The following is a 24,204-nucleotide window of genomic DNA, read 5'->3' as shown; positions in this document are numbered from 1 at the left end:
GTATAACGGCCTCTCAAGTAGTCAGTCATGGAATTATTCCTGGTTATGTATTATTCACGTATAATACAGAAATTAACTTGAAAAGAACGACTTGTCATATATCAAAGAAGACTATCTTTTTCTGATTGTACATTGGTACACTTTCATATGAGGTACGCAACAGCAGTTTACATCAAGTATTAAAACAAAAGTAATACTTTTCTGTTTGTAACTTTCATGCTTGGTAGGTCTAAACTTTAGTGTCTATAGATATTTATCAATAAATGTCTTTGTAAACATAACTAAAATGTTTCTTGTCTAACAGAAGATACTTTTTGTACAATTTTGCCTTGTATTGACTTTATAGCGCACAGTTACTAATATGCATGTACAACACTGACTTTTGTCTATCAAGGAAAGATTGAATAATTGCTTACCGGTACTTCAACATCATTTGAACTTTGGTGAACTGAGCTGTCTCATTCGATTGACAATCATACCACATCTCTTTACTCTTAGGTCTTAACTTCAAATTTGGTATAAAAACTATTTTTACAATAAATGTCTTTGTTAAGACGTACATGATAACTATAAAATGGTTATTGTCTAACAGAAGATACTTTTTGTACAATTTTGCCTTGTACATGTATTGATTTTATAGCTCATAATTACGAATATACTGTATAATACATGTAAAACAATTTTTGTCTATCAAGATAAGAAATAACAATAGATTGAATAATTGCTTACATCAACATCATTTGTTTCTTTGGTGAACTGAGCGGTCTCATTCCATTGGCAATCATACCACATCCCGCATCTCTTAACTCTTATGTCTTAACTTCAAATTTGGTATAAAAACAATTTTTTGTGCATGTATTATGTATGGGCTGTTGGTTTCATGTGATAATATTTATCGACCTGCTATGCTGCATGGGTTTTGTTGATGGTGATTGACATTATGACATTCATTGATTCAATCATTGTACATGTAGACTACTAGTTTTTAAAATCTTCAATTGAAGTATTAAATGAATCTGGCATGTAATGGAATTTAAAAGAAGATGTTCAATGATTTATTTTTATATTAAAATATAGAAATAATCCAATTTAACCCAGGTATCACATGATCATCTATCAAGTCACTATCAAAGTTCCCTACACACAAAGCGTAGCTTTCAAGTTTAGGTAGAAGAGATTAAATGTTAATGATCCAATGAAACATTGTTGGTATATCCTCCATAAATGATATTCAGAGGAACGTTCTGGTCAAAAGTGGCATTCAGTTGTACACTAGTATTTCTATTTCTATTTGAAGGCATGCCATATATAATTATATATCATGTATATATGTTAGTCCACATGATAAGTGCATGAATGGCCAACTGCTGTTTGCACACAACTGCTTAGACTTTTTTGGGGACTTGAATCCTTGTGCCTAGACTTTTCTTCTTAACATTCACCAGTTTGAGCATTTTGGAAAATACTGAAAAAAAGGTGTAATATAGTTACATGTGGCAATAATAATACAATATCATATGGCTTAAACAATTCCAATATCAAATATGTCGTTAACAATAGCAATACTACCTCAAGATCTCTGCTCGAATAATTATATTTGCAAAATTTATGTTAGATTTCTATGGGTTTATGCAAATTCAGGAATAATTTATATTTGTAGCAATGTTTCTATTGTTTTAAAATAAAATATTTTGCAATATTGTAGGATCAAAAGATGTCGCAAACAAACAAAAAATCAAAAATAACAATAAAAGGAATAAATGTTAGATAACAGAATATCCTTTATATATTATATATATAAAACTCTAACTGGACTTGACTGAAGTATAGTTTAGAGCAGTTCGGTCTAGAAAAGATCAAGCTCGGGTACATTTGTAATGCACAGGTTTAAAAAAATTATGACGTCTTGCTATTTTAATTATTTGCTTTGACACCGTTGCAGGAAAACATCTTTCATTGCATTGTTGGATTTGAAGTTGTTGCAGGAAAACATTATTTAGCCTAGCAAAATGCCATAATTAACAGGCATAATAATTAATTGGACTTAAATTTGTAATGCATGTGATATGTGGTATAAACAGATAGTGGGTCTCATTGGGGTCTAAGCGTGACGCAGGATTGCCGATTTTTTGTAAGCGGGACAGACACGTGAAAGTCAAATTATTGTGGCGTGAAAACGGGAAATGAGGTCTAGCGGGACACAGGAAATGACAAAAAAAATGAGAATTGCTTACGTACATAGTGTAAGCGGGATACGTGAATCTGACATAACGATAAGCGGGATCCAGGATTGGAACCCCCCAAAGAGACCCCCCAGATAGAGAAAAAGGGAGTCCATAATAATAACATGCATAATAAAAGGGGGGCAGTGATTTATAATGAAGACCAAAACAGCACTACCCATACATCATTAAAGGCATTAAAGTAGATGAGCTGTGTTGGTGTATTATTATTTTGCTGTCAGTAAAAATGTACATTCATTTGTACACAATGTACGTTCACAATACCATGATGCTGGTAAACACTGGACTGAACATTTGAAAATATTACCATCCATGCATTGTCCCTTTCCACATCGGCAAAGGCAAATCTATGGAGTTTTCTATGGAACATGGCTAGTTAAAATTGATGTAAAATTATTTCAAAACACATGGTTTAACGATTTCATTTCGGTATAAACAGGAAGGAAGTATCAGATTATTATGACAACTGGATCCCCTCCCAATTTAGGCCTGGTAAATTGCGATTCATCTGAGAACCACAATGATGTTTAAAGACAGAAAAGTATCACCATTCCCTTATTTAGCGGTTTGAGCTTTCTTCAATACACTTTATCACCAATGTTTTACGTTTGTAAACATGTTTGAACATTAATCTAGGCCAATTGAAGAACTTTATTCATTTTTCCCAAGCCACCCCCATTTTCGCTCCAGAACGCCATTTTTGTTGTAATCAACTCAAAGAAACGTAAAAAAATAGGAAAACTAATGCATCAATCACTACGAAATTTACTCAATACACGAAGAAATCATATATCTATCAGAAAATATAAATTTTATCACTCATCTCCGTTTTTTGAGGAAGGAGTATAAAAAAAGAAAATGATGATAGGACCGCCCAATAGGCGGGATAGGGTGAGGTCACTTCGGTCAATATGCAAATTAATTCTATGGAGCCGTGTATTCTTACTGCGATCGTAAAAGTTATTCATAACACCAGAACCATTTTAAACTTCTTATTTCAAGCATAATATTTGATAAATATAGATTGTAGATACTTACATATCGATGTCTATTTGTTTAGGTGATGCAAATGTCAGCCATTAATCAGAGCTAGTTTAGCATTTTCCAGATGCATCACGGGTAATCTCACAAAATCTAGCGCCGCAGAAGATATTATACTACAGTCTATGCAAAAGCCCACGAGATTCCAATCCTTCTTACTATACAAATCCTTGATATAAGTCGATAAAGTTTGAAACAAATAAACGAAAGATATCGATACATCGATGTTGTTTTGCTTGAGTGATTTACCTGTTAAAAGCTCGGGTCTCAACACGGTTTAAAACGAATTAATACCAGTTTGAAATAGTTTAACGGGGGCGTGGCCTATTTGTTTGACGTAACTTACCGCCAACTTGAATTAAATTGAACGACTGCAAGCGAATCTATTTGACTGGCATTAAAATGATTTGATATGCATTGAAGTAAATCAAAAATGATTTTTAATTTTTGTCAATCTTTATCAAATGACGATTAATCTCATTTAAACAGCGTTAATGCGTTTTTGTCCGATCAAGTTAAATTCGGGTTACTAGTGAATATAGTAAAACAAATATTTGTTAACACAGTTTTGGAAACACTTTCTTTCGGTTTTTTTTTCATTTATTGTTGCATATTACCAAATGTGAGTTATTGCAGTTTATTAATGTGCAATGAGTGACTTGATGGGGTCCTATATTAAAGCACGAATAGCTTATTCATCTGGATCATAAAGTCACCTCCTAATTTGGACGTGATTCGAATTTTTCACCTTTTTTCAATTCTGAAAAGAATTATATTTCTGCTTAATCTTTTTCTTTATGATGCTGTCATGTAAAATGTCTCAAAAATGCACCATTATAATTAAGTGTATTTTCTGCTGTTTGGTTACTAGAAACTATATATGTTTATGTGCTTAGACTGTATTTTACAAGGTTGGTGAATTACAAGTACGTTGTTTGAAAATTTTAATTCTCCAGTCAACCATTGAAAAAATGTGGTATATAATATTATAATATTCAACTCATCATTACTAACTGAATACAGATTCTCGGAATCCCTTTTGGAATTGCATGCCTTTCACAAATTCCAGGCCTCTTGGTGTCCCTAACAGTTGTGATGGCTCGCTCTCCTTTGCAGCTATAGCGGCAATCTCGTACCCTAGAGATTGCAATACAGCACACTGAAATATAAATATATAATTCAATATACATTATAGTTACCATTGAACTTCAAATTAAATTTTAGGTCAAGGTGCAGTATAATTTGAAAGAAAAATGATATCTTGTAGTTACATACAATTTTAATGATGTAATATGAAAATAGGATCAGTCACTGCGTTTTTGTGGTTGAAAGTTCATTAATGAAAGGAGTGGGGGCAATAGGGGGTCAGTTAACATGTTAACAACACCTCGATTTTGGCAAAAACAGCTAACAAAAAATGCAAAAATGCTCATTACAGTTAACAAAGTGGGTTGAAAACAGTTTACCGCTTAAATTGATCCCCTACAAAGTCAGGCACCATATGGGTTTATTATATCAATCAAACGGATGTTTTGTACTGTACATGTCTCAACAATTATGATAGAAAAATTACACAGATTTCAAAATTAACAAAATAATGTTTTTTGATTTTTTGTTCGAAAATTTTATGTGCTTTCGATATATATTTTTTTCTGTGTTTTAAGGTACTTCAGAATATGTAGATAAGTTTGTTTTTATTAAATTTGTCAACTTATGCAGAAATAAACCAACCGAATTTGTTATGGTGTTTAAATGCACTTCGGCAATCTCCTCTGCTGTCCTTCCCTTCAATGGGTCATCCCTTATTTCTTTTGCCTGAATGCGGAATTCCATCTTTTCTTCCTCTGAGGTTCTTCCCCACTTCTCCCCTAGTGACCTCAGGTGTTCCTCTTTGGGTGTATCACCTAATAACGAGGATTGAAATTTTATTGGTAAAATGATATGCATAGATGTGAAGTCATCTTAAAATGAACAAGTGAGTTTCAATACAAGTATAACATTTGATATTTTTGTCTTTTGCATTATTGTTGAAGACCACACGATAATCTATATGCTTACATCCACGTCATTGGGATTCGGAATGCCACAGTTCACAATTTTGTATTAGCGCTTACGAAGTTTACATGTGTGTTATGAAGTAGACTGTTTATAGTTTTTGATAAATGTTGTGTAGATGCGTTTGCGGGGACAGTAAACTGATATTTGCGACCATCAAATCCCCAATTGATGCCGTCGGAGCTTAAAATACAAAATACGTAAAAAAAATTCAGTCATATGCCGTCTGCACTTTCGCATACGTCCCATAGCATCAATTGTCAATTGATGCCGTGTAAATAAGTGACGTTATCCAATAAAAATGATCATTACAAATGTTGTTGCATTAGAAAAGACTGATATTTCTTATATGATATACACATATGTGTGACAGTACTGTACACAATAGATACAATACATGTTTAAAAAAAAATGATAGTATTTGATATTTAGTTCTGATAAGCTTAAATAATAATCAAACATGTCTTGACTATTTTTACTATTCGGTACTTGCCTCTTTTGAACTGTTGTGAAAAGAGGGAGTAGGCAGTTGGGGCTTTTACTGTTTTTCTTTTTTTTGGTAGGACGAACTCCCTGGCCACCACGCTTCTGTTTTGCTCTTCTGTTACCAATCCAGACCTGGAGGAAAATACTTGAAACACTATGTTACAAAAATGTAATAATTAATGTTTTCACCAGTTGTGAACAATAAATAAACATTTAAGGTAGATAGGGTGTCTTCTTCCATTTTGGATTTTGAAATACCAGAAAATAAGGTCTAGATTTTTGATAAAATGTGCAAATTTTGAAATTAGTAGGTAATTCATGTGTAAGATATTTCATTATGCTATAGAAAATACCATGTTTTATCATATTTATGGTTGTATTTTACCAAAAAACAAATACTTTTGTTTGATTCATTGTTTCCCAACTTTGCCAAATAAGGAGAGACAATCCAAATGCAAGGGCAGATAATTCAGATAGTGTTACTTTTACAATAGAATGTGTTAGAAATTTACCAATTTTACTATGTAGCAAGAAAACGAGTCCGGTGATCCCGTTTTTTCTTCTTATCTGAAAGAAGAATATCTGAGCCATCTTCTCATACTTTATCTAAAATTCCATGGTGTAGTTTTCGTTTTATGACCGAAAATTGGGTTTTCCATGAATAATCTATACAAAATTTGACAATTTTGCACAACCCGTAGTGTGAAAATAAGTCCGGTGACCCATTCTTTTTATTAATGTTCTTAAACAAGTAGGATATAAACTACATGTTGGCAAATTATTAAGAAATTCTATGGATTATAATTTAGACACCCCCATCTACCTTAAAACGTTTCCATTATTGCTGAACACTTAAAAATGTACAGGACATTGATGGTATGATATGATTAATTGGTTCATTGATTGATGTTTTACACCACTATCAGTAATATTGGCTATTCTTGGCGGTGCCATGCACATGTGGTGCACGCTCTGCATACCCTTCTAGGGTACTTGAGATCAACATCAGTTTGTTTAAGTTTTTTGATTGTTCTTTTTTGGGGGAGGGAGGGAGGCAGTCTTCATTTTTCTGTGTTGTGTTTTGTGTACTTTGACTTTTCTGCTGGTCTGTTGCTTTGATAGCCAACGTTTATTTTCTAATTTTTCTTATGCATTTTTTTGGGGTACTATCTTTCGCTTATTTTTATATCACACTTATTCAAACATGAATGCAGCATGACATTGCTATTTATTAACAAAATAAATGACTTTCTTTATACTTCTATAGTCCCCCAAATAAATTTTGTAACTCTTGCTTCCTACTTTGGGCAAAAGCTAAGTAACTAGCATACCGCAATTCTCTCTCTGCTAATTTATGTTTCATTACTCAAAACATCAATTTCTGCAGCATGGTCTTTACTTGTTGAAGTAAGGCCTTTCTGCCATGCATCTTCGAGCTTTTCTATCTGTATTTTTGAAAAGTCTTGTCTTGTTCTAGTTGACCCCTAGATTAAAAAAGTTTGAACGAATTTTCAAAACAAAATGAATGCAAGATTTCATATATGTATCTGATATAGACATTTGAGGTGAAATTTCATATTTTTTTTTAATTTTTGAACAAAAACCGGAATGATGTTCATTATTTATGACTTATAATGGACATCTGTATGAATCTAGATGAAAAACAGCAATAAACTCTGTTCCTTTTTAGTGTGTTGATTTTTTTCTTGTGCATTAACTGATATTTTGTCATGGATGGATACCCTATAAGCTATATCCTTTGTTTGTCTGTATTCTGTTTTCAAATTCGAGTACATGCGGTACGGATCGCGATGACATGGTCAATTTTAAAAACGGTATAAATGCAATTTTTGGTATAAGAGGTAAAGGTCATTAGATTATTATCAATTCTAAAACCCTCTACATAGATAATAATAGCTAACTGACTTGACATATAAACAATATTATAATAAGGCTTAGAAACGGGAAAATGTAAGTAAATGCACTATTATCATTCGGTGTCTTTATACTGCAATCTAAAAATACATTTTCAATTGTTGTGTTATGTGTTAATGTAATTAATTGATTTAAATATTGGGAAACTTCTGCTTTTATAAAAATGCAGGCGGAGAAATATACAACACAATAAAATTTACATTACCTGTTAAAATCCGCAATTGATGGTGAACGAATTTGTTTGAGTAATGAACTAAAATATCAACAATAAGCATAAAACGTAATGATTTCTAGTTAGCAAGTTTACCAAAAATGATGACATAGAAATATACGGTCAACGCATTTTGGCTGCTAAAATAGTGCAGTATAAATAGTGATGTTTGCTTATTATAATGAAATAAACAGCTGCGCAAACAGCGCATGATACGCCCGACGTCTTGTATGGAAGTTTGTTTAAGTTTTTTGATTGTTTTTTTTGGGGGGGGGGGGGAGGGAGGCAGTCTTCATTTTTCTGTGTTGTGTTTTGTGTGCTTTGACTTTTCTGCTGGTCCGTTGCTTTGATAGCCAACGTTTATTTTCTAATTTTTCTTATGCATTTTTTGGGGTACTATCTTTCGCTTATTTTTATATCACACTTATTCAAACATGAATGCAGAAGTGTCAATGAGATTGCACTCCACCAGATACTAAATGAGGTAGAAATTACATCTATATAGACTTGAAATTGGACGTTGAACAGAAGCCAGCACAAATGTTGGACATTGATTTGAGAACATTCTTACCTTTACATAGGACGTAGATTAGAGAACATGCCTTTACATAGGACGTAGATTAGAGAACATACCTTTACATAGGACGTAGATTAGAGAACATATTTTTACATAGGACGTAGATTAGAGAACATATCTTTACATAGGACGTAGATTAGAGAACATACCTTTACATAGGACGTAGATTAGAGAACATACCTTTACATAGGACGTAGATTAGAGAACATACCTTTGCATAGGACGTAGATAAGAGAACATACCTTTACATAGGACGTAGATTAGAGAACATACCTTTACATAGGACGTAGATTAGAGAACATACCTTTACATAAGACGTAGATTAGAGAACATGCCTTTACATAGGACGTAGATTAGAGAACGTACCTTTACATAGGACGTAGATTAGAGAACATATCTTTACATAGGACGTAGATAAGTGAACATACCTTTACACAGGACGTAGATTAGAGAACATATCTTTACACAGGACGTAGATTAGAGAACATATTTTTACATATGACGTAGATAAGAGAACATACCTTTTCATAGGACGTAGATTAGAGAACATACCTTTACATAGGACGTAGATTAGAGAACATACCTTTACATAAGACGTAGATTAGAGAACATGCCTTTACATAGGACGTAGAATAGAGAACATACCTTTACATAGGACGTAGATTAGAAAACATATCTTTACATAGGACGTAGATAAGTGAACATACCTTTACATAGGACGTAGATTAGAGAACATATCTTTACATAGGACGTAGATTAGAGAACATATTTTTACATATGACGTAGATTAGAGAACATACAGAACATAACTTTACATATGACATAGATAAGAGAACATACCTTTACATAGGACGTAGATACAAAAACATACCTTTCCATAGGACGTAGATAAGAGAACATACCTTTCCATAGGACGGAGATAAGAGAACATACCTTTACATAGGACGTAGATTTGGGATACGGGCCGTCGATCTGAGTTTATGTCCAGTCTTTTAATTGACTTAAAATGTAATTTAAAAAAACTGATCATTAATGTATAAGTCCCAATTGAACATAAAAAAGAAGACGTGGTATGATTTCCAATGAGACAACTCTCCACTAGAGACCAATATGACACAGAAAGTAACAACTATAGGTAACCATACTGCCTACAACAATGAGGAAAGCCTATACCACATAGTCTGCTATAGAAGGCCCCAGAAAAGACTCAAACGAGAAAACTATTACGGCTTTATTTTTATATAAGAAAACATGAACAAAAACCAAATATGTAACACATACAAACGACAACCACTGAATTACAGGATCCTGACTTGGGGCACGAACATACATGTATAATGTGGCGGGGTTAAACATGTAAGCGGTATCCCAGCCCTCCACTAACCTGAGATAGTTGTATAACAGTACAACATATGAACAAACTATAAAAATCAGTTTAAAAAAGGATGATTTCATCAGATGGACAAACATACAAGTGAACGTGACCGGGTACTTGTACAAAAATGTAAACCCTAACATCAAAAAGACACTTGGAACAGATCTTTGAGTATTCGCAGTTAATTGACAGCTAGTTCAAAGCCACTATCAACTAATAAAAAATCATGCATCTAAGACTTAACTATCAATCTGTACACATCTAACATTCAATGGATTTAGTGTAAAGACGTAATAAACAGCCAGAGAAAACAATGGCCTTGTGCAATGCCACCTTCCAACTGATATTAATACGGTGTTGTCATTTTGTTATGCCACGTCTCTGTCCAAACAAGTTAAACTCGCCACATTCTTTATGCGAATATGTGTTAGTCTGAATGTGTTCCCATCATTTTCCTCTGATATCCTGGATAATATGTTTTCATTCACAAACATGCCGACCCAACTGCGGCATTTGTATATGGTTTACATATCAATTCATTGCACAAATTCATAGTACATACATGAACAAATACATAAAACAAAATCAAAGAGTTTGCACTGCTGTTTTTTTTTAAACCGAAACATTTAGGGATATTAGATTTTTTTTTTTGCAAAGAAATCTATAACACATGCTGTTATAAAATGTTTTATATCATTAATTATAACATTCAAACCAAACAAGCACCACAATGAATGTACATGTATATGAAATAACTTATTGATAATTGAAGAAGCACACCTTTTCAAATTTATCTCAACGATATGACGGAATTGCTTTAGAGACTTTCAATGAGTATGTAGCTTAATGTAATATATTTGGTTAGCTTACTTGCTAGCTGAACCGTGAAGGCATTGTTCGGTAAGGTATAGTACTGCCCTCCTTTCAAAGTAGTCTCTGGTCCTACAGACAGATAATTGGTTATCTGTCGGACTAGACTACTCTTAAAGGAGGGTTGTTTCATTTTTATACGCCCGTCAAAATTTTGACGGGACGTATTATGGTATACAAATGTCCGGTGTCCGTTCGTCTTATCTGTCCGTCCGTCCGTCTGTCTGTCCGGCGTGTCTTCCCGTAACTTGAGAATAACTTATCCAAATTTCATGAAACTTAACATAGTTGTTTCTTATGATGGTCAAATGATCTGTATACTTTATGGTGAAAATAAGATTAAAACTTTTTGAGTTACGTCACTTTGTAACTAAAACAGGGGTGTGTTTTTTTTTTCACATGTCGCACCGTATCTCAAAAAAGATTCTTGATTATGGCTTAAAGTTTTAAACACTTCTTAGTATATTAATCTTGATATCTGTATACTTTTGGTGATGATTCAAAATTTCATTTTTCAGTTATGGAGTGTTTTGTAAAAAAGGGGGAGGTTTTTTTTACATGTTGTGCCGTATCTCAAAACAATTTATGATTATTGCTTAAAACTTTACACACTTCTTAGTTATATTAATGGAAAGATCTATATACTTTTTGGTTTTGATTCAAAATTTTATTTTAGTGATATTTAGTTTTTTGTAAAAAAAAACCCAGGGTTGGGGGTTTCACATGTCCCGCCGTGTCTCAAAAACAATATATGGTTATTGCTTAAAACTTTCTCAGAAACTATTTATGATTATTGCATAAAACTTCCACACAAGACGTCGGGCGTATCATGCGCTGTTTGCGCAGCTGTTTATTTCATTATAATAAGCAAACATCACTATTTATACTGCACTATTTTAGCAGCCAAAATGCGTTGACCGTATATTTCTATGTCATCATTTTTGGTAAACTTGCTAACTATAAATCATTACGTTTTATGCTTATTGTTGATATTTTAGTTCATTACTCAAACAAATTCGTTCACCATCAATTGCGGATTTTAACAGGTAATGTAAATTTTATTGTGTTGTATATTTCTCCGCCTGCATTTTTATAAAAGCAGAAGTTTCCCAATATTTAAATCAATTAATTACATTAACACATAACACAACAATTGAAAATGTATTTTTAGATTGCAGTATAAAGACACCGAATGATAATAGTGCATTTACTTACATTTTCCCGTTTCTAAGCCTTATTATAATATTGTTTATATGTCAAGTCAGTTAGCTATTATTATCTATGTAAAGGGTTTTAGAATTGTTAATAATCTAATGACCTTTACCTCTTATACCAAAAATTGCATTTATACCGTTTTTAAAATTGACCATGTCATCGCGATCCGTACCGCATGTACTCGAATTTGAAAACAGAATACAGACAAACAAAGGATATAGCTTATAGGGTATCCATCCATGACAAAATATCAGTTAATGCACAAGAAAAAAATCAACACACTAAAAAGGAACAGAGTTTATTGCTGTTTTTCATCTAGATTCATACAGATGTCCATTATAAGTCATAAATAATGAACATCATTCCGGTTTTCGTTCAAAAATTAAAAAAAAATATGAAATTTCACCTCAAATGTCTATATCAGATACATATATGAAATCTTGCATTCATTTTGTTTTGAAAATTCGTTCAAACTTTTTTAATCTAGGGGTCAACTAGAACAAGACAAGACTTTTCAAAAATACAGATAGAAAAGCTCGAAGATGCATGGCAGAAAGGCCTTACTTCAACAAGTAAAGACCATGCTGCAGAAATTGATGTTTTGAGTAATGAAACATCAATTAGCAGAGAGAGAATTGCGGTATGCTAGTTACTTAGCTTTTGCCCAAAGTAGGAAGCAAGAGTTACAAAATTTATTTGGGGGACTATAGAAGTATAAAGAAAGTCATTTATTTTGTTAATACATAGCAATGTCATGCTGCATTCATGTTTGAATAAGTGTGATATAAAAATAAGCGAAAGATAGTACCCCAAAAAAATGCATAAGAAAAATTAGAAAATAAACGTTGGCTATCAAAGCAACAGACCAGCAGAAAAGTCAAAGTACACAAACACAACACAGAAAAATGAAGACTGCCTCCCTCCCCCCCCCCACCCCCAAAAAGAACAATCAAAAAACTTAAACAAACTGATGTTGATCTCAAGTACCCTAGAAGGGTATGCAGAGCGTGCACCACATGTGCATGGCACCGCCAAGAATAGCCAATATTACTGATAGTGGTGTAAAACATCAATCAATGAACCAATTAATCATATCATACCATCAATGTCCTGTACATTTTTAAGTGTTCAGCAATAATGGAAACGTTTTAAGGTAGATGGGGGTGTCTAAATTATAATCCATAGAATTTCTTAATAATTTGCCAACATGTAGTTTATATCCTACTTGTTTAAGAACATTAATAAAAAGAATGGGTCACCGGACTTATTTTCACACTACGGGTTGTGCAAAATTGTCAAATTTTGTATAGATTATTCATGGAAAACCCAATTTTCGGTCATAAAACGAAAACTACACCATGGAATTTTAGATAAAGTATGAGAAGATGGCTCAGATATTCTTCTTTCAGATAAGAAGAAAAAACGGGGTCACCGGACTCGTTTTCTTGCTACATAGTAAAATTGGTAAATTCCTAACACATTCTATTTGTTGGGAAACAATGAATCAAACAAAAGTATTTGTTTTTTGGTAAAATACAACCATAAATATGATAAAACATGGTATTTTCTATAGCATAATGAAATATCTTACACATGAATTACCTACTAATTTCAAAATTTGCACATTTTATCAAAAATCTAGACCTTGTTTTCTGGTATTTCAAAATCCAAAATGGAAGAAGACACCCTATCTACCTTAAATGTTTATTTATTGTTCACAACTGGTGAAAACATTAATAATTACATTTTTGTAACATAATGTTTCAAGTATTTTCCTCCAGGTCTGGATTGGTAACAGAAGAGCAAAACAGAAGCGTGGTGGCCAGGGAGTTCGTCCTACCAAAAAAAGAAAAACAGTAAAAGCCCCAACTGCCTACTCCCTCTTTTCACAACAGTTCAAAAGAGGCAAGTACCGAATAGTAAAAATAGTCAAGACATGTTTGATTATTATTTAAGCTTATCAGAACTAAATATCAAATACTATCATTTGTATCTATTGTGTACAGTACTGTCACACATATATGTATATCATATAAGAAATATCAGTCTTTTCTAATGCAACAACATTTGTAATGATCATTTTTATTGGATAACGTCACTTATTTACACGGCATCAATTGACAATTGATGCTATGGGACGTATGCGAAAGTGCAGACGGCACATGACTGAATTTTTTTTACGTATTTTGTATTTTAAGCTCCGACGGCATCAATTGGGGATTTGATGGTCGCAAATATCAGTTTACTGTCCCCGCAAACGCGTCTACATAACATTTATCAAAAACTATAAACAGTCTACTTCATAACACACATGTAAACTTCGTAAGCGCTAATACAAAATTGTGAACTGTGGCATTCCGAATCCAAATGACGTGGATGTAAGCATATAGATTATCGTGTGGTCTTCAACAATAATGCAAAAGACAAAAATATCAAATGTTATACTTGTATTGAAACTCACTTGTTCATTTTAAGATGACTTCACATCTATGCATATCATTTTACCAATAAAATTTCAATCCTCGTTATTAGGTGATACACCCAAAGAGGAACACCTGAGGTCACTAGGGGAGAAGTGGGGAAGAACCTCAGAGGAAGAAAAGATGGAATTCCGCATTCAGGCAAAAGAAATAAGGGATGACCCATTGAAGGGAAGGACAGCAGAGGAGATTGCCGAAGTGCATTTAAACACCATAACAAATTCGGTTGGTTTATTTCTGCATAAGTTGACAAATTTAATAAAAACAAACTTATCTACATATTCTGAAGTACCTTAAAACAAAGAAAAAAATATATATCGAAAGCACATAAAATTTTCGAACAAAAAATCAAAAAACATTATTTTGTTAATTTTGAAATCTGTGTAATTTTTCTATCATAATTGTTGAGACATGTACAGTACAAAACATCCGTTTGATTGATATAATAAACCCATATGGTGCCTGACTTTGTAGGGGATCAATTTAAGCGGTAAACTGTTTTCAACCCACTTTGTTAACTGTAATGAGCATTTTTGCATTTTTTGTTAGCTGTTTTTGCCAAAATCGAGGTGTTGTTAACATGTTAACGGACCCCCTATTGCCCCCACTCCTTTCATTAATGAACTTTCAACCACAAAAACGCAGTGACTGATCCTATTTTCATATTACATCATTAAAATTGTATGTAACTACAAGATATCATTTTTCTTTCAAATTATACTGCACCTTGACCTAAAATTTAATTTGAAGTTCAATGGTAACTATAATGTATATTGAATTATATATTTATATTTCAGTGTGCTGTATTGCAATCTCTAGGGTACGAGATTGCCGCTATAGCTGCAAAGGAGAGCGAGCCATCACAACTGTTTGGGACACCAAGAGGCCTGGAATTTGTGAAAGGCATGCAATTCCAAAAGGGATTCCGAGAATCTGTATTCAGTTAGTAATGATGAGTTGAATATTATAATATTATATACCACATTTTTTCAATGGTTGACTGGAGAATTAAAATTTTCAAACAACGTACTTGTAATTCACCAACCTTGTAAAATACAGTCTAAGCACATTAACATATAGTTTCTAGTAACCAAACAGCAGAAAATACACTTAATTATAATGGTGCATGTTTGAGACATTTTACATGACAGCATCATAAAGAAAAAGATTAAGCAGAAATATAATTCTTTTCAAAATTGAAAAAGGTGAAAAATTCGAATCACGTCCAAATTAGGAGGTGACTTTATGTTCCAGATGAATAAGCTATTCGTGCTTTAATATAGGACCCCATCAAGTCACTCATTGCACATTAATAAACTGCAATAACTCACATTTGGTAATATGCAACAATAAATGAAAAAAAAACGAAGGAAAGTTTTTCCAAAATTGTGTTAACAAATATTTGTTTTACTATATTTTTAAGGACACATTGTGTATGTTGGAGATGATAGGACTCACAAAGACACAAAAAAAGAGCTAACTGAAAACGTTAGAAAAATATTCAATTCCTGTTGGGGTAAGTATATTAGAATCTGTCGACAAAATACGAAATAAAAGAAACATGCAAACTTAAAACAAAAATATCTTAATTTTCTAAATGATTTTAAAAAGGGTTTCATTTACCAGTTTACCTTAGAGCAATTAAAGAAATTAATGTGTAAAAGCTACACTGTAATATCGGATTGGCGTTTTTGTCTTTTCCCTAAAGTAAACACAGTGTATGAACCTTTTTTTATATATTTTTTCGAACACGTAAAATATTTGTTTTTGCGAAAGTGTCAATTAACTTGTTCAAATCAAACATGCCATTATTTATTAGTACTTTTTTTATCACAATTATATATAAGGTTGTTAAACTAAAACAGTAGATGCATGTATCTGTTTTAAAGTGTCTATTAAATGCTAAAACTACCGCGTATATCGTTGGATGGCCAGCAAACATGTTGATTTATGAGAAACGATTCGATAGTTCGTTTTTGGAATGATTGCCATTAACTGATAAGGGGAAATGCTTTAGGCTGAACAGACAGCTTTTGTTTATGGAAGAATAATAAAGATAGAAGCTGCAGGCAAACTACAATATGTACAAGATTTACAAAACGCTACAGACATATGGATCAATTGAATGTCAGTAAAGTTATTGCTGAGTGATGCAAATTAAATACTGGTTTACAAGTTTGAAAAAATATATTTTCTTGTAACTTTGTCGCCGTACGTGTAGTATTTCAATCTTTAGAATTGTGATTGCAATTTATAATAAGAATTGGCTTGTTGCTCCTATTTGCAGATTTATATGATAACATATATCTTTACAGCATCTGCCAGTTTGAAGAATCAGGCAGTACCCTATGGGAATATAATTAAAAACAACTTATATAGAATGGAGGGTCTGCCTGATGGTGTGATTTTTAAAGACCCCAATTCTTATGGTTTGTCTACTCTTAGGCAAATCATAAGCCAGAAAGACTCCATCAAATTTGTGTATGTATTACCCTTACTCTTATAACATGTAGACGCACATTTGATATTATGAAACCACGAATATCGTAGTTTTTAATGAAAAACTAGAAATGAATTTTGAATTTTAGATTTTTCTAAACTTAAATTGTCTAAGCTGATTTTAGTGTTGAAACAAAAGATTTTAAATAACAACATAAATGAGTTTAGCGAATCATTTAGGGTTTACATTTTCAAAATCTCCTTGAAAATACCATAACAAGTGCTAGGAATATGAAGCATTCATCGAAAGTAATAGCAAGGTAATCAAACTTTATCCAGCTTATTTTGTTCCAGTATCGATTAATTGTGAGTTCCGTTAATGCAAATACTAGAAAGAAACCGTTTATAAGATAATATAATTTAATTTAAGATGTTCTATTCCCATGACGAGCAAAGTAATTTATTACAATGATTTTGATAATTGTCACATTAATCGGTTGATATAAATTATATATAAATATGAATATAACGATCTCAACTGTAAGATATTTTAAACCACAGTCAAACCATTGCCATACACAAGTAAGTAAAAAAAAAACCGCATATTAATTATATTTAATACTAACAGGCAAATACTTTCAATGGGTTACATACTAATATATCTGTACTATTTTGATAGTTTTCTGAGTTCAAAATATTTGTTAATATCAATTGCTATAATTGACAATACCTTTGTGTTTTCTTGAATAAAAGCCAATAAAACTAGGCACTTGTGTTTATATGAAATTTATGAATGTTAATAATCTCTTTAAGGAACGTGATACCAGCTACTACACTTGCCTCATCTGCAACACCATCCAATGGTATGTGTTTACACTTTTAATTGCAGGAAGTTGTTCTTAAGCATTGATAAATGATTTTTTTTTTAATTTAAATTATTCAACTGTAGGATTTTTTTTTTTTTATTTTTTTTTTCACAACAATTTTTGAATCATTATTGATATTTATTGAACAACTTTTGTTGTTCGAAATCCTTTTTTTTACACAAATGTTCTTTGAAAATTTAATACTTTGAACACATTTGATAGCTCCATAGTTTTTACACATTTATTCTATGTTTACTCTACTTTCCAAATCACCACAAATGGTTAATCTCAGTCATTTGTAAAAAATAAAAACATGTCCAATATCACTACACAGAGATTTTTTGTTTAAACACAAGTTTTGTGTTCTGTTCCTCAATTGGTGGCGCATTAGGGATATTGACCCAGATGAGCTTAATATTAATGAAAACTGTATCTTGCCCTATATAGATGCATTTTGTTTAGTTATGATGTTAGGATGCTGTCTCATTGTAACCGAAACATTGTATTCCTACTTAACAAATCATGTGTGAGGGATCTTTTGAGTGCTATAAGAAGACACTTTCCCAACAAGGGATAAATATCTAATATATTCAGCAAAACTACAAACATTTCAATATTAATGTATTAGGGTGCTAATTTTACTTCACAATTAGAAAAACTGAAGTGTAGGGCAGTACAATGTTGTTTGGTATTTAAAACAAAACACCATGTGTTAAAAACATATAAAGACAAAATCAAGTAGGGTACACAACAAATTGTTAACGTACAACTTACTAATTTAACTTTTTCTATATTCTTCAAAATATCTGTAAATTGTATATTTTGTAAAACTGTCACTCCTGGCATCTACTTACGCTTGTTAATTTCATCAGGGGTATATTTTCCGATGTGATTTTTCTGATCATACATCCTGGTCATTCTTCTGTATACAGAAAATAATGGCCGCTGTAAACCTCTAGCAATGTTACGATAGAAAGCTTTTCTTTCGTCTTTTGACATCTCAAATATAATGTGTGTAGGGTAAACTATATTACGTTCCTACAGAATCACAAACATGAAATTACTATAACATTAGAATATCATAATCAAAAACAATAATATATAATGATAATTCATTATACAGCATGACATATATTATATATACATTTGTCTATTATTGAGGTCAATATGTTAAAAGATGTTGTTGTTGTTGATTTTCTAAACCGTACGGCTTTCAACAATGAGCAAAGCCCACACCGCATAGTCAGTTGTAAAGGGCCCCGAAAAGACAATTCAAACGAGAAAACTTTGTCCTGTGACTTTTTGTCCTGTGACTGTTTGACTTTGACTTTTTGTCCTGTGAATGTTTGACTTTGACTTTTTGTCCTGTGACTTTTTGACTGTCACTTTTTGTACTGTGACTTTTTGTCCTATGACTTTTTGTTCTGTGACGTTTTGACTGTGACTTTTTGTACTGTGACTTTTTGTCTTGTTACTTTTTGTCTGTGACTATTTGTCCGTGACTTTTTGTCTTGTAACTTTCTGTTTGACATTCTGTAAATCTTGTATAATATTTGTAAATAAGGTGTATTTTGCGAACATCTTGAACAACTTAAAACAAGCAGGCCATCGGATGATTTTTAGATTCAGAAGAACAATATTTTTTATATACATCTATATACTTCAATCAACCGAAATCCATCATCAAGATTAAAATGCATGTGCTGAAATAAAATATCACTGATTTTATTCTAAGCTTTAGTAATTTTATTTTTTCAGGATTAGAAAATGAAATTATTACTGAGGACACGGATGCTCCAGCTATACCATTAGGTTGGTATTTTGATCCAAAGTTTGTACAATGTATGAGGTTTATTATGTCATCCACTTAAAGTTAAAACATTTACTTAAACTGTTTTTGATTAGAATAAGGGTGAATACATGTATATGTGTTTTCGCGGTGGTTTTTATGAATATATAGTAGTAACTTCACGTTATAACATATTAATATTACGTTCATACAGTAACATAATGATATTTTATTAATTTATATTTTTTCAAAATTTTCAATTTTATATACATCACACGAGTCACGACTGTAAATGTACAATGTACTAACTTCACAATATTTCAGAATCCATGAATGTATTAAATACGTACCATAGAATACGCTACCTTTTTTCAAAATGTTTATACGGCTTGAGTGTATAATATGGTGCGGAATGAAGGTGAAAAATACTTATTTACGAATATACATAATAAAGTGTTATTAACTGGCTGTTTCTGAATTGGCATGATTCAAGGTTTGCTGTATACATAAATATTTACACATTACAATTGTATAGCAGAACTATATTTCTTTTATATAGAGCTGAGAGAAGAACCTATGGAGGCAGTAGCGGATGCTGTAGATATTACTATAGGTTAGTTTGTGTTATTCACCATTTGTACTTAAGCCTCGGTCACACCTTTAATATCGGATAGCTCGAACGGACGCCTAACGGATATTTTTTTCAATCCGTTTATGTCCGTTAGACGTCCGTTGTTATTCGTTAGACGTCCGTCCATATCCGTTGCATGTCCGTTAATGTGGTATGGGAGTCTAAAATAAAAATGATAGACTTTGTGCATACTTTGCCAAAATGTAGTACTAGTATCTATTGATATATGTTGAAAAATATAATAAAAATGATAGATCACCGCGCATTTTCCCAAGCTACAGGGCGTGACAAAATGACACATTTTGTATGGATTATACAGGATAAATTGGTTCTTTTAAATGAAAATTCGCATAAAATATCTGAATAACTGCATCAAATTTTGCTAACTTGATAGAAAATCTGGACCTTTGGTTCTCTGTTTTTTTTTCAATCCAAGATGGAGGAAGACACCCATACCACCTTAAGCGTACGTTTTATCTGCCTACGTTCGTTCTATCCGGTGGAAAATTTTGAGCATGTTCAAAACTTTGAACGGACGTCCAACGGATACAATGCCCGTTGAATGTCCGTTTTGTACGGTACTCGTCCGTTTCGTTTCCGTTTTATATTCATTATACGTGTCCGTTATACATCCGTTGGAGGTCTGGAAAATAAATTCACCAACGGACCTCTACCGGACGATTAACGGATAAAACGGATGTTAAAACGAATGAGAAACGGACTTCTATCGGGCGTATAACGGATAAAACGGATGATGAACGGATCTGGAACGGATAAATGCAAATTGAAAATTTCGCAGCAAAAATGCCAATTTTTGGTATGTCAGATTTCTTAAGGTTCATGAATTCATGTGTTTACTCTTTATTTCAGGTGTTTCAGGCACATTAGCCCATGCTGTTTCCAGTGATGCTGTAGGGGAGCATGGTGTTGAAGTACTTACAGGTTTGAATACAGTTTTTTTAATGGATTATTTTGGTATATATACTAGTCAACAAAAGAAACGATACGCGACTTTGAAATAAAATTTATCAAAAAGCATTTAATATAAAACAAAATGAGATACACCATTTTAAAAGCTTTCATTTGCAATGTATGCACATGTGATAATCAAAATCAAACCTTGTCGGAAAGTATCTAAATTCCGTGTAAATGACCGAAAAGTGCAAATTAGTTTTACTGAAAGTTTAAAAAAATCGACACATAACTTTCTAAGCACTAAATCAAATTTCAATTTTTTTTTTTAAATATTCAATATAATAATCAAGTTATTTTCATGATGTAACTAATTGGTTGAAATATTGATTTTTCTCATTTTTGGGAAAAAAAAGTGTTTTTTTAAATGCAAAAAGTGCAAAAAAATTTTTTTTATTTTCGTCTCAAATCAATGCTTTAGATATGAAAATAACACACAGTAAATTTGGAACCTTTCGGATTAGTTATAAGATTGTGACCGCTTTTTGAATATCACTTTACACATACTGTCTATGGTGAATCAGTTGATAATTTATACATTTTACCGATTTCTCGAGGGACCGAACTTTGCTTAACAAATAAACGAAGAAACTGTATGATTTTAAAAAAACAAATTGATGGCAAACACTGTCTTAACCTTTAAATGAGAGGTTGGCATCATTAGTTGGAACTTCTGTTTTTAAAATTGTCGTTTTATGTAAATTTTGTAAAAAAAAAAAAATCGCGAAAAAACGTCACAAAAGCAAAAAAAAAAATTTTGTTTAACGGATTTTTATTTTCATAATGATTAAGTATTACTACCTTCAATATTGGTCCAATGAACGGAAAACTTTATCTTAAATTTGAAAAAAAGTCTTGTATAGTTTCTTTTGTTGACTAGTATATTTAGGAAAATATAGCTTAATTTTCTGCAATCATCAAAAAATTGTGTACGATTGATTGATCGTTGATTAATAATGTCTAACAACAAATAATTCATAATTCATGTTCAGGATGAAACTTAGTACGAAGTTAGAATTTTAATACAGTATTTGAAGTTTGATATAAACAATTGATGTGATGTTTGATTATACAAAATATTGTACCTGAATTTTTTTTTATTTAGATTTGAGTAACATGCACATGGAGGAAATCACAGGTGCTCCAGAGATTCCATTAGGTTAGTAATTTTAATTTGATCCAAACTTTGTTTACTTTCTTTTGTTACTTTTCTTTAAATCGGACTCGAACTTCTTTTTAACTGAGTTTCAATGTGCGTATTGTTATGCGTTTACTTTTCTACATTGGCTAGAGGTATAGGGGGAGGGTTGAGATCTCAAAAACTTGTTTAAACCTGCCGCATGTTTGCGCCTGTCCCAAATTATGAGCCTGTTGCCTTTGTTGGTCTTGTTTGACTTTTAATTTTAGTTTATTGTGTATAAATCAGAATTCATAGTTGTATGTTTTTTTACAAAATGTTTCCAAGTATTTTATTATTACAATGACAGCTTGCAGACATTAATCTTTAAGTTTTTATCCTTTCATTTCAGATGTTTTAGATTCATTAGCTGCAACAATTCAGGTTGATGTCGTAGAGGAGCAAACACGTATCATTGTACCTAAAGGTCTGTTTTGCTATCTTCTTTTAATTGCTTTTTGGGCTAAGCACTGTATTGGCCGGAAGAATTATAAAGTGGTTGTTTTGTAGATTGGCGAAAGAAAGTGGTTTCCAAATTGACGAAATCTCTGCCTTGTTTCTTTCATGTCAGATCCCCGAATGTTCATCTAAGTTTGAATATAAACAAGTCATATAAGTATGAAAAAAGGAAGATGTGGTATGATTTTCAATGAGACAACTGTCAACAAGAGACCAAAACAACACAGAAATTAATAACTATAGGTCATCGTACGCCTTCAACCATGAGCAAAGCCCATACCGCACAGTTAGATAAAAAAAAACAATAATAACAATGTAAAACAATTCAAACTAGAAAACAAACGGCCTAACTATGTACAAAAATTGAACAAAAAACAAATATGCAACACATAAACAAACGAAAACCACTGAAGTACAGGTTTCTGACTTGGGACAAGCACATAAATACATAATGTGGCGACATGGTTTAATGAACATTTGGGTTAATTAATTTATGAAAAATGTTTTGTTTATTTCTTTTTCCACCTTAATTTCAGATGAAGAAGAGGAAAATGGCATGTATAAAGTTGTCAGTGTTCTTGACAAAAAGAAAATTGGGAAAAAAAAACAATTCTTTTTAGTGCACTGGGAAGGATACAATTCTTCCGATGCTACCTGGGAACCAAGAAAGAACATTCCAAATTATTTTATAAAATGTTTTAATAAAAATCAAACAAAAAAGAGTAAATAAAGTTTGTTCCGAGTTTAGGATTATCTTATTGTTTAGGGCTGCTTACAATCATCGTTAATTTCTCCTGTTTAGAAAGCTTATATATAAAACAGCTTGTCCAAATTTGCAAGTTTTATTGAAAATTTCAAAAATTAAACAAAATGTGTCACCGGGTTTCATTGGTGCAGTGGATAAAGGTACTAACAAAGTCGGTGTTATAACTATTTTGACCTAACACGGTAACGAAAGTCTTTGGTTTGTTCACATAATATCGATGTGTACTTCAATCTAAACATATATGTTGTTTTAAGAAATGATTTGATCTTAGATTAATGATTAGAGATGTCTCATTATTTTCGATTTGTCAGTACCTATATCCGCTGTACCGATGGTATACGGTACGATCATTCTAAATTGATGTTATGTAAGTGTTTGCAATTAGTCTTAAATTGCAAAGTTGTATTGACACATTATTTATATTATAATTTAAGATTAATTTTAAAAATAGATTTTGACTTATGGTTGAGTATGTTCAATGCTTTTAGTAGTGTTTTGTCATACACATCTACTTAGGCTTTTCAAGTATTTTGGCACTTCTTCACAACGTGTCTTCATTTTTACAGAACACTAGATATCCAAAATGTGAGGTCATAAAGAATATTTGTTTCTCTTTA

General features: G+C 32.1%; 3 protein-coding genes and 1 long non-coding RNA gene across 4 annotated transcripts in view; 1 reads left to right on the top strand and 3 right to left on the bottom strand.

Moving 5' to 3' along the window:
• Nucleotides 1-24,204, bottom strand: part of LOC143066801 (uncharacterized) — a 240,978-nt gene that overhangs the window by 189,338 nt on the left and 27,436 nt on the right. The window lies entirely within an intron of this gene.
• LOC143068948 (uncharacterized) lies at nt 1,043-3,458 on the bottom strand. Its single transcript, XR_012976278.1, has 2 exons — nt 3,282-3,458; nt 1,043-1,465 (listed from the first exon to the last, which is right to left on the bottom strand). It is a non-coding gene; the product is annotated as an uncharacterized LOC143068948 (long non-coding RNA).
• On the bottom strand, nt 4,294-5,231 carry LOC143066800 (uncharacterized). Its single transcript, XM_076239609.1, has 2 exons — nt 5,016-5,231; nt 4,294-4,443 (listed from the first exon to the last, which is right to left on the bottom strand). The coding sequence occupies exons 1-2, from the start codon at nt 5,229-5,231 to the stop codon at nt 4,294-4,296; spliced, it is 366 nt and encodes a 121-aa protein (XP_076095724.1).
• LOC143066799 (uncharacterized) lies at nt 14,498-23,551 on the top strand. The gene is made up of 11 exons (XM_076239608.1): nt 14,498-14,713; nt 15,286-15,430; nt 15,912-16,004; nt 16,804-16,969; nt 17,741-17,790; nt 19,552-19,605; nt 20,142-20,195; nt 21,084-21,155; nt 22,291-22,344; nt 22,715-22,789; nt 23,358-23,551. Exons 1-11 carry the CDS (start codon nt 14,498-14,500, stop codon nt 23,549-23,551), a joined length of 1,173 nt encoding a protein of 390 aa, XP_076095723.1.

This window comes from Mytilus galloprovincialis, chromosome 3 (genome assembly GCF_965363235.1).
Source record: "Mytilus galloprovincialis chromosome 3, xbMytGall1.hap1.1, whole genome shotgun sequence".
NCBI classification, from domain to species: domain Eukaryota; kingdom Metazoa; phylum Mollusca; class Bivalvia; order Mytilida; family Mytilidae; genus Mytilus; species Mytilus galloprovincialis.
This window is presented reverse-complemented; position numbering and strand designations above follow the sequence as displayed.